We start from the raw sequence: 12,007 nt of genomic DNA on the forward strand, positions 1-12,007 counted from the left end.
GTGCGGGCGGGCGCGGCTCACGGGTGCGGACGTATCCGCACGTATCACGGGTACGGTTCACGGCGCTGATGGGTTGGATCAGACCGTATCCGCATCCAGACGTTTCAACGGAGTATCGGCGACAGTATCGACTGAGTAAAGATACGCCACGTCAGCCGATACGCCAGCTGGCGTATCGTGTCCGTATCGGACGCGTATCTGTATCCGATACGTATCTGATACGGATACGGTGCCTAAATTGAAGTATCCGCCTAACATAGTTAGGCTGTAATTGGGGCTTTTAGAGTCCGTAATCAGCGAGGCCCATTAACAGGTGGTACTTTTTAAGGCGAACCGGCCCGTTAGGTTGGAATCGGCCCAACACTAAGACTACAACGAGTTTTGCTTGAGCCGCACGTAACGGCCAGCATTGCAAATGACTAGTTGCAACAATTGTATATTAAGAGCAGAGAAAACAGGAAATGGTGCCAAGGTAGGGGATTCGTCTGATAAAAGATTTTAAGGTGAGATTGGAGTTTTGATCTGCTTCCACTTAGGTACAGCCAATTTGAACCGTCTGATCAAACAATCGAGATTTGTTTTTATAATTGCAGAGAAAAATTAGTCTCACAAATTTAATGCAATCAACCGCCTCTTCCTACCCCCTTTCCCTTCCCAAGAATAGTTTTTTCTTCTTTACATAGGTGCGTTATTTCTGTCCTCCTAAAACAAACGCATGCCTTTTATAGTTTTGCGTTCTCTTAAAAATAGAAGAACTTGCATTTACAGTTGGTATATTATCAAGGCAATTGGTTTATCAGACAGCCAGCCTATTGATTTGTTGAATATATTGTGACATGGCGGTATCAGCAGTTGAGATACAGAAGTCATCGATGGCGGAGAGAGATATCAATCGTGGCCCCCCGAATGAAGTGTGTACTTTTCTATTCATGGTGAATCCTCTTCATCCTTCTTTCATTCTTTCATCATGAACTCGATGTTTGAATGATAAAATTGAAGGCGATCCATTTATTCTAATTTGTTGCAACAATAATTTGTTTTTAAATGGATTTTACTCTTAAAACCTTTTCTTTTTCCGTTCTTTTGTCTTGAAATACAAACTTTATTTTTAATTAAAAGAATATTTACTTTATGATCTGTAATCATACAGGATGACATATTTCTTGCTCCAGTTGAAGCAAGGAATGAATTCTTCAACGAACTCTGCAGAGATTACAATGAGCGCACTATGCAGCTTAATAACTTGAGAAAGTATTGTCTTCTCTCCTCCCCTCAAATATCAATTTAAATATTTTAATCTTGAGTTAGGCTATGGTATTACGGATTAATAATTTTGTTTTCAAAGTTCAAAAAGTTAATGGAAACTGTCCAACGTAATTTTCATCTAAAAATGTACTTACCGACTAAATTTTACATTTTTAGAATGTATTTACTTATTTTTTTAGATAGGTATCTTTTGAATGGTTTAGAATATTCAAATCAAGTGATGTTCTACACTTCTACTTATCTAAAAAAATAGTTAAAAAATTCTAAAAAATATAAAACTTGATCTACAAATACATTTTCATATGGATATCTTGTTGAATGGTTCAGATCGATTGCTTGGACTTTAAAAATGAAAATATTGATCTATAATACGGATCAATATGCGCTATACATAGTCCCGCAACCTCACCCTTTTAATCTCTTTCTCTTGCTGTCTCTTTTTTATTTCTCATTTGATTAGAGAACTTTTTTCTCTGTTTCTCCATTTTAACAGGAAGATAAAAATCCAAAAGAAAAAAGTCTCTCATCAGAAGTTAGAGGATCTAGGTAGATATCTTCATCTTACATCAACAGTTCGTAAAACGGCACAAACATTAACGACCATGTGAGCAATTCTACTCCTTTTAAAATAAAATTATGGCACTCCTTTGTTCAATCTTTCACCACACTATTTGTTGTCATCAACTTATTCTAACATGGTTGAATTTTGCAATTCTTAAAGGTCTTTTATTAACAAGAGGCAAAGAAAGAGGAGGGTTAAGTTTCCACTTTCTAGAAACTGTAGGCAAATAATGGAGGATAGCGAGGACAATCTATGCCAGGCAGTGCAAGAGATGCAACTCAATTCACAGGTTTTGGTTTGTTTCCCTTTCAACTTAAGTTTACTTTACTTATGAGTGAGGCCACAGTACTATACAAAGTACATATTGGTCCGTACTATGGACCCATATCTCCATTGTCAAAGTTCAAACAATCAAATTAAACAACTTACATAATTTTCATATGAATTCACGTAGGCCAAATTTTACATTTTATAGATTTTTTTTATATAGGTAGTAAATCACCTGATCGATTTTTATATAGGTAAAAAATTCTAAAGATTGTAAAGTTTGGTCTTCAAATACATTTTCAACTGGAGATCATGTTGAGCGGTTTGGATCGATTGTTTGAAGAACTTTAAAACATGAGATATGGATTCATAGTACGGACTGGTCTGCGCTATGCATAGCACCATAGCCTCACTTTGTACTTACTGATAACTCTTTTATCCTTTTTATGCTCCTCTGTATCTGAATTTTTGGAGTTGTGCTTCAAACAGATATTTATTTATACCTCGCTGTTGAACTATGCTAAATCACTTTTATGTATGAATCTGTTTTGTCTTTTTTTTTTGTTATTAAGTTTTTTTGCTTATTTAAGATGTAACTTTTTACTTTAATCCAAATATACTATTATGTTGTTGTTTCCCTTCAATTGTGATCTTTTGTTTTTCAATTTTATTTCAGTCTTCCGTTGGTAAGAGTGAATGTATGCAATCTGCTGACAAATCTCTTCTCAAATTGGATAGCCCCTCAGAAATTGCTGAAGATCTTTCAAAGCTCTGCATGAAGGATTGAGAAAAACAGATTTTGATAATTTAAGTTTTCAGTTAGCTTATACAGAAACCCATAGAAAAATTATAGCTCTTCTCTATATCAAGAAGGTGATCTATAGCTGAAATTTAGTAAGGGAAAATGCACCAGTTTTGCCTTCTTCTTTTTTCTTTTTCAATTGTGGTTAGTTGGATTGATTTGCTGATATTATGCTAACAATAGCGGATCTGCATAATTGAATCAAAATGTTCCACTTGAGAATATAAAGCTCAATTTTGTTTCAAATGATATCTTTGTTGGGCTGATAAAAGATGGTTGTCATATGATGATTCAGGATCACGTGTTGAATATAAAAAAAAAAACTTATATTTAAAAAGATACATGAATCCATATCTCCCTTGTGCATGAGAACACCGCTAATTTGATTCTTTCATATGGTTTCTCTAAAATCTCTCACAAACTTGTCTAATGAAATAACTATAGTCATTTGTAATTATACAAGTACCCGTTATTAGAATCATTTTTCAATTTAACTCAACATTATTATGAAAAATTGTATCTTAATGTCTACATATTAAAGGTCAGAGTATATAACCCATTAATGCTTAATATATTAAACCTGCAATGATCATTTTTAATTGAACATAAAATTAACAATATATAATATATAATTATTTTACATATAACTCCAACATTAAATTATACAAGCACCCGTTATTAGAATCATTTTGCAAATGGACAACCTACTCATATTTGCATCATAATCCCAAGTGTCTGTTGGGTTATTTTTAGGTTAAATTTTTAGTAAGGATCCAATTTGTTATACCTAAACTAAACTTTTACTTCGATATTAATTAGAACTGATATCATATAGATCTATCTTTTCAGATAATATGCAAGATCTAGAGGAGATAAAGAAAGATGAAACAGTTTTTAGTAGTTTATGCAGATAAAAAGTGCATAACATGTTAAGTTAATTGCTAATAGCAACCACCACTTGAGGACAAAAAAAAGGTTATATTTTCAGTGAGATTTATAAATCCCTTAAAAAATAATCAAAATTCATGTTATTGATATATTTTAATAATTTAAGTGAGGTCAATCGAGCTCATCAATTATTTATTAGTGATGACATTTCAATTGAAAGTATATTGACAACATATTTCAATTCAAGTTACTGTCAATATATTTTAATTGAAAGTATTAACGACATATTTTATGTTTTGTATATGCATTATACAATCTTCCTTATAATATGATCGGTCCGTATTTTCAACCTTCTAATGCAAGGAAGATCTACAACTCTGGTAACGCATCAGACAATACTAGTTCAAATACCCCGCTTAAGTGAGGTTGTAACAATCCAGTGATCAACTAAAGATAAAGATGTTATTTTTCACCTGATAAATGTAGAAATTTTTCATAGGCACATTTCCAGCGATAAATCTTCCAGCACAAGGTATCACGGTTCAATTTTCCAAATCTTAAAGATTTGTTATATATTCGCAGAGCGCAACAAAGGAGGAGGAGGAATGCGTTGTCAATACCTACCAAAAGAAGACTAACTTAAGATAATCAGGACAAGCTATGCCAGGCAGTGCAAGGGATGCAACTCAAGTCAGAGGTTTTGGTTTATTTCCCTTTCAACTCAAGTTTACTTATGAGTGAGGTTATGGTTAGGAGCGGAGTTAGACTTTTAAGTTATAGTGATAAAATGTGAATGGTGATCACTTATATATATAAAGTTTTTATACTGCGAATGGAATCATTTTTATCGTATTCATAACATTTTTCTTGAACATCCTTTTGCCTCTAGTTACGATACACTGTGTAGTTCTGATCAATTTGTACTATGGACTCGTACGTACCTCCGTTGTCAAAGTTCAAACAGTTGAATTAAACCACTTAACATAATTTTCATATAAAAATATACTTGTAGGCCGAATTTTACATTCTTTTAATTCTTTTACTGTTTTTCTAGATAGTTAGAAATCAGCTGATCTAAAATAGTAATAGAATAGTAAATAATTCTAAAAATTGTTAAATTTGATTTTCAAATATACTTTTACACAGGAATGGAACTATGTGTAGTCCTGATCAATCTGCACTATGAACTCGTAACTCTCACATTTTTGAAATTAACAACTAAAGGTTATCTTCTTTCAAAGCTTTTTGCTTATTTCAGGTTGAATTTTCATTTGATTTTAGAATATACTACTCTGTTGTTTCCCTTCAATTGTGATTTTTCTTTTCTTTTCAGAGTTCCGTTAACAAATATCTTGCCAAAGTGGATACACTACTAGAATTCACTCTTTTTTCATGCTCCCGAAAATGGCTTTTTCCAAGGGATTACCCTTGAAAAAAGCCCAAAAATCGTCATTTTCAAGCGCTACCCTTGAAAATACTACCGTTGATAATACCCTCCTTGGAAATAGTCAGTATTTCCAAGGAGACCGTTGGAAATACTCTTTTCTAGCTTTTTTCAAGAGACTACCCTTGAAAAAAGGACCGTTGGAAATACTTTCAAATTTGACTTCTGTCTACATTATTTTCAAGGGGAGCATCGTGGAGCCCACTAGATTATTTTCAAGGGAAGCATCGTGGAGCCCACCAGATTATTTTCAAAGGGAGGGAACATGGGTCCCACTTGAACATTTCCAAGGGTGACACCCCTGGGACCCACTTGAGTATTTTCAAGGGCAGTTTATGGAGGACCCACCCCAGCAAATTCATGGCCAACAAAAGTGGGCCCCACCTGGTCAAATGTTGGTGCTATTATTTGAATGAGTTCGTGCATTTTTTTCCATGGAAATACCTCTGGAAATACTAGCCTCCTTTTTTTTTGTACCAGAATGCTTTCATTGGATTATTCTCCCGGTACCAACCCAATATTCCTTTACAATTCCCAATTCTCATTCAAACTGATAACACATCTTACAAATCGATAAAAAACACATTGAGAAAAGAGATTGCAAAGCATTTAATAAGCATAAATCATTAACATAGCATAATCAACACATTGTATCAAAAGAAAGTGAAAAACCCTTTACAACACAGTATTGTGTACTTGCACACTACTAATATACCCAAAATATACCCACTATGCTATGAGTTAACAAAAATTCACATAATAAGTTACCACCTAGTTTGTTGATATGTTAGAGGTTGTAAATTCACCAAAATGTGCACTTTCGGACACTAAAAGGTCTGGTTAAAGTTGAAGGTAGATTGCCACCTACAATATTAAGAAAACATCCATGTGAGCATCCATGTGAAATTATCGAGTCTGTTACCTACAATATTAAGAAAATAAATTATGAGAATTATATTATTATTATTAGCTTGGAAATGCATTTTGCAAAAATGTGATAAGTTACTAAAAATTGTACTCTACCTTGCTGCTGTTTATCATGGACGATGGTAAGTTTTGCCTGGACATATAGTTTGACTTATCCTCACTGTAGAAGGTATAAGTTAAATCTCAGTTGCTAAAATTTCAATAATTAAAATTAAATAATAATAAATAAAATCTTGGATGTAAAGTACATGTTGGTACCCAGGACTAACATGGCCATACCATTATAAACAGACAATAGATTGACAAGGTTAATTTGTTGGGTATCTTTGGTTATAATGATCAGTGTGTCAATTGTCAAAGTAGTATCTAATTATGGTAGAATGAATCTCATTATTATCACTCCATGTTGTGTTTTTAACTTGACCATCTTGCTAGTGTAAATTTGATAAAAAAGTAACCAGATGTCAACAAAATAATAGTTTTTTGTTCTTTACATCAACTGCTTGTGGAGAGGCTAGTTTTCAATTAATTCAAAATGTTTGAGGCAAATTAACCACTTTATATGCAATTTTAAAACTAGAATTGCTAAGATAAACCAATGTTCGATGATGATCACAAACACAATTAGTAGGCATCAATGCAAATACAATAATGATATGAGGTGCAATTTGAATTAATAAAAAATGCTTTGCATATAATTATGGTCATACAAGCAAGGATAGGTATAATGAAATACTAGTTTAAACTTGATTAAGCAACCAAAGCAGGAAACATTTTCAGAAATTGGCATACCTGTACTGTACTGGTACTGTACCAATGTCTCGTCATTTTCACAATTTTAATCAAGTGATTTGTATCAGTGTACCTGTACTGTACCAATGTCTAAATAATAGAAAATAGAAGAGAAGGCAAGCAATATTGATACCAGTATCATAAAAAAATAGCAGACTTGAAAAGATATATAATCTCTGATACCTTTTGAAAAAGGACAAAACTATCCTCCTTATATGGATATCTAAAGCAGAGTTACAAATATCATTAATTGTCAAATAAAGCCTCTTAATTTTGGGCTATAGACTAGAAAGTTCATCATTATTTTTGAACTTACTGGTTGTATATAGTCGAAATCAAAACCAGCATATTCATTGAAATGATTCTCAATGTCGTATCCTCTGTAACTGTATGAGCCATACTCAAATCTATGAAATAAAGTTTACCTATCCAAATAATAAATATGAAAAAAGCATAAGTTACTATTAATTGACAACTACAATTATGGATTGTCAGAAAGCAAAACCTGCATTTTTTCAATTGAGAATTAAAAGCACAAGTGAAACATCACTAAGGCTTTAACTTCTAAAAAATGAGAAGTTACTTTAGATGGAGGAACAACCTTTGCCAAAAATTTCGAAAAAAAAAATACTTAAGAGAGAGGAAGGTTACCTTGCAAGTCATTTAGCAAAATATTTTCAAAAAGCAAGTCATTGTATGAAAAGAAGGTGGAAAAATTTAATAGATCGGTAAGATCCTGTTAAAAAATAAAAAAACAAATACTACAAGCACCAAAAGCATAGAATAAATAGCTACAAGTATATATGAAAGTACCTTAAGTTCATTAACTTGCTTATGAATCTGGACTGCTTTTTGTCATCATCGAACTAAAGTTTTTCAGCTAAAACCAAAATATTAGTTAGTTTTCAATTCAACATTAGTTAATCAAACAAATGCCAAGAATACAAAAGATAATCCCCCAAGGATTAAAATATAAATTTTGCATGTACATTCTTATATAGAAATCATGTTGAATAACTCAGATTGACATTAGGACTTTAAAAATGAAAATATTGATCCGTAGGACGGACCAATATGCACTATGCATATATAGTACCATAGCCTCACTCTTAATGCTATTGCCACCTATATAGAAGTCAAGTATAAGGCCAGCATGTAAAACCAAGTGTGCATTCATCTCTTCCACAAGCAAACTGCAGGCCTAATTGACATGATGAAACAAGGATACCAACAAAAAAGTAAATCCAAAATACGTACCCCATGTAGGAGATGAATATTGCACACAACAACTCGACCAGAGCTAAAATCAAGCAGTTATAGTAGCATATTAGCAAATATGGCAAAGGCTACAATAATATTCAATTATGACCAATTGAGCCTCCATTAGCCCCTCAGCACTGCAATTCACCATTTATTCAGTTTTTAGTGCCTAATAATGAAAACCAATGTGGAATTGATACAATGTGAGAAATAGGGAAATAATATGAGAAAGAACAGTTACTGTTGCGCCTAAGTTATTTTTTTTCTCTCTAAAAGTAACTGTTCTTGCCCGTTATAATTTTTTGGAAATAATATGAGAAAGAACAGTTACTGTTGCGCCTAATAAAGTAACTGTTCTTCCAGCTTATCACATAAACCCGATGTGCTCTAGTAGCTAGTTTTATGAAAACTAGACTAAACATATTAATATCATCATTCTTTCACTAGAGGTTCATATGGGCCTCCATTAAGGTATTTTTTTTTCTTAAACAAAGATTTTCATTACCTCTCCTCAATCTTTCCCAGCACCAAAGGCTCCTGAAAAGTTAAAAAAAAGTGAAATGCATGAGAGGGAAATGTACTTTGCATTCAACATTATCATTTAACTAATGCATGCATTATGAAATTGTTTTACCTATGTAGCCTAGAGTCAATGGCAGAACACTCAATGTACAAGGGGATAAGCTGGTTACTAATCCAGCACCAAAAATAACAGCCAAACTGTAAATCATGAAGAAGATCTAATAAAGTTTGTCAAAAAATTTAGTAAAAAACTGTCAATTTTGCATAAGCAAGCAAAAGAGGCATTTCATCAAACAGTTGAAGTGCACCACAAGAAAGACAATAATAACTAATCAACTCATCAGTTCCCCGTAGCATACCTGCCATGCTACTAAACTTGTTGTCACTGAAGGAAGCGAGATTTTCTGTGCTGACACGACTAATTTGGGCCTCTTCAGAGTTCCTATTAGGCAGAAGGAGGTCAATTGCGTTAGAATTCTATGTGCGCATATGTGTGCGTGTGTGTGAGAGAGAGAGACTTGTGTTAATTTAAATTGCAATCAGATGCGTAAATTCACAAATTCAGCCACTGCTCATCGCGGCCATCTTAGTCGCCACCTCTGCTACCTCGTCGCGGCGGCTGCATTGTAGAAGATGGAGAGCACAGATGGAAGTTTGCGTGTGCACAAGGGTTTGGTGGTGGGATTGGGCGAAGGTAAGGTCTAGTGGTTAGATCGTAAGTGAAAAAGATCGGCATTAGGTTTGGTGATAGCGGCAACTCCATTTGAAATTTCCAAAAAAGAAGAGGAAAATGGCGGATAAAATTGGAGGGAATGGAAAATTTTAGAGAGAGTAGGTGCCTAAAAATCTTCTCTGGATGAAATGGGAGAACAAAAAATTTGAGAAGTATAGATTTTAACAGAGCAGTTTTAGCTTCAAGCAGTGTATCAGATATTTTAGAAGCTCCTTAAATTATATAGGTTGTGCGCTGCATAATTTAAAACTGCTTTGCTAATAAAATCACCTCAAATAAGTACATCATCACCATTTATTATTTATCAGACGGCTTGGAGGTTGATATTTGCTAATTATGTAATGCATATACATCAAATAATATGAAAAAAATTAAAATTAAAATTACTTATGTTTTTTAGGGCCAAATTATACTTATAAGTGTCAATTTTAAAGACTTTCATCATTATTTGCCCCTTCAAATTTAGCAAATATTTGCGGACCGTTCATTTTCACGTAAATGATCGACGGTTGATTTTCAATGAAATGATTCTAAATTTGTTTTGAAATGATCAAGGAGATATATTAAACACAACCAACATAAAAGTTTTGAAGTTTTGTTGTATCTGAGCCTTGATCCAACGTGAAGTATTTATAGCCCTTCGATGTTTTGATATTCCGTCGACTTGATGGATAGGTAAATAAATATAAAATTTCATCAAAATTTTCTGCAATAATATATATGCAGTGCTCTTTGATTTCAACGGTTTCGATCGACCAACGGACGACATGTATACGTGTGCCTTCATTAACTCACAAAGCAAGAGTATATGTTTCATAGAACATAAACTCTTGCTCTGTGAGTTAATGAAGACGCACGTAAACACATTGTTCGTTGGTCGATCGGAACCGTTGAAATTAAAGAGCACTGCATTTATTTCCTTATAGCAAAGTTTGATCTGATTTCATGTTCATTTACTTATCCATCTGGCTGATGGAATATCGAGATATCGAAGGGCTATGAACATTTGTAAATCTAAGCCGTTCGATTAAAAATGTGTCATCCTGATTGTCAATGGACATCTCCATTATCTCAGGAGATCCGGACCAATCTATACTATGTATCTAATCCTTGATGATTGCTACAGTATAATGAATTAAACAGCGTCTCTGACAAATGGGTCCCTTTCTTCGAATTCGTATCCTCTGCATTAACTCAAAAATGAATCTTTTGAGTTAAGTATCTAGACCGTCTGATTTGTTTTGATAGTCGTGAAAATTAGATCCGCACTAAAAGTAAAGACCCCTATGTTTTAGGGGAGGGTCGGATGGACTCCGTTTATAATCGGACGGCTGGTATCGATTCTTTCTTTTTTTGAGTTATTGCAGACGATGCAGACTCCCTTTCTTCAGCGATATCGATTCTTTTTTTTCTTCTTTTTCCGCATTTCCCTTCTCTCTACTCCCCTCCGATCCTCATTCCCACCACCCCTTCTCCTCCCTCTGCCTCCTCTCCTCCTCCACCGCCACCTTTTTTTCCCTTCCCCTTCCTCCGACGAATCCCAGCCTGAAACCCAAGGTCGACACCATGCGCTCTGTCCCCTCCCTGCTGTCTTCCCCCTCTCCGTCGGTCCCATCCTTCGCCGCCGCAGCTCTGTTACACCGCCCCCTCCGAGATTGCTTTCACTCACCTCCTCCGCAACTGGTACTCTCTTCTCTCTATTTTTTTAACCATTTTTTGTTATACACTGATATTGATTAATTTTTGTTTAATTGGGGCTTTTTAATTGAATTAGGGTTTTACCAGTAAAAGAGAAAAATGGAAATGAGCAGTAAAAGAGGAGAGAGGTGGAAACACCCCAACTCGGTTTTGTGAGAAGAAAAAAGAGAGAGAGGGAGGGAGAGGTCTCAGCCGAGAGAGAGAAACTGTCATTAAGAAGTTTGACACAGAGGTAAATATACGCGAACTATATGTTGATGATTTTTACCTGGTTTTCAGTGTTGTCTGCTCTGCTGGTGTGGAGGAGCTGCCTATCTCCAACACTGGTTTCCATAGCTGCTACCAGATACCCTCTCCAGTGTTTGCTTGCGACACGATTGTAAAGGTGGAGATCAGCACCTATAGGCTGGTGGTGCCATCAGAATTAACCGGCATTCGTTCTGTCAAATCACTGGTGCTCATGAATGTTACAGTGGCTGATGACGACCTCCAAAGGATGATTTCATGGTGCTATGGTACATTTTGAAATTGTGGCACGTGTTAATATCCTTGCTTCTGAAGGGTAATCTCTCTCTCTCTCTCAAAACATATTTGAGAAAAGAAATACTTTGGTAATAAAGTAATCTAAAGTTTGTTTTACTTACACCAGTGTATATAAATTGCAAGGGTTGTAACATTTCGTGTTTACACAAATTTGAGAAGAAATAGGGGTTTCTCTTTCAAATAGGATATACCTTGCCAGTACTTGTAATATATTTAATTACCCTGCCTACCAAGTAAAATATGTAAATTACAGTTTTGCAAATGGTGCCTAGATTATCAAATGGTCTGCCATCTTTTTTAATA

The 12,007-nt window shown here is 34.4% G+C and overlaps 1 protein-coding gene across 1 annotated transcript; it reads left to right on the forward strand.

The window, feature by feature from the left end:
* Positions 1 to 761: 761 nt before the first annotated feature.
* Positions 762 to 3,095, forward strand: LOC144549503 (uncharacterized). The gene is made up of 5 exons (XM_078298263.1): positions 762 to 932; positions 1,151 to 1,251; positions 1,760 to 1,870; positions 1,988 to 2,117; positions 2,772 to 3,095. Exons 1-5 carry the CDS (start codon positions 837 to 839, stop codon positions 2,880 to 2,882), a joined length of 549 nt encoding a protein of 182 aa, XP_078154389.1. The 5' UTR covers positions 762 to 836; the 3' UTR covers positions 2,883 to 3,095.
* Positions 3,096 to 12,007: the final 8,912 nt, after the last annotated feature.

This window comes from Carex rostrata, chromosome 2 (assembly GCF_964058835.1).
Source record: "Carex rostrata chromosome 2, lpCarRost1.2, whole genome shotgun sequence".
NCBI lineage: Eukaryota > Viridiplantae > Streptophyta > Magnoliopsida > Poales > Cyperaceae > Carex > Carex rostrata.

Excerpts from the sequence above, each read along its gene's own strand:
- LOC144549503 (XM_078298263.1), top strand. The coding sequence starts at position 837 with ATGGCGGTATCAGCAGTTGAGATACAGAAGTCATCGATGGCGGAGAGA. Across the intron at positions 933-1,150 it reads TGTGTACTTTTCTATTCATG|GATGACATATTTCTTGCTCC; the intron begins GTGAATCCTCTT and ends GTAATCATACAG. Across the intron at positions 1,871-1,987 it reads GCACAAACATTAACGACCAT|GTCTTTTATTAACAAGAGGC; the intron begins GTGAGCAATTCT and ends CAATTCTTAAAG.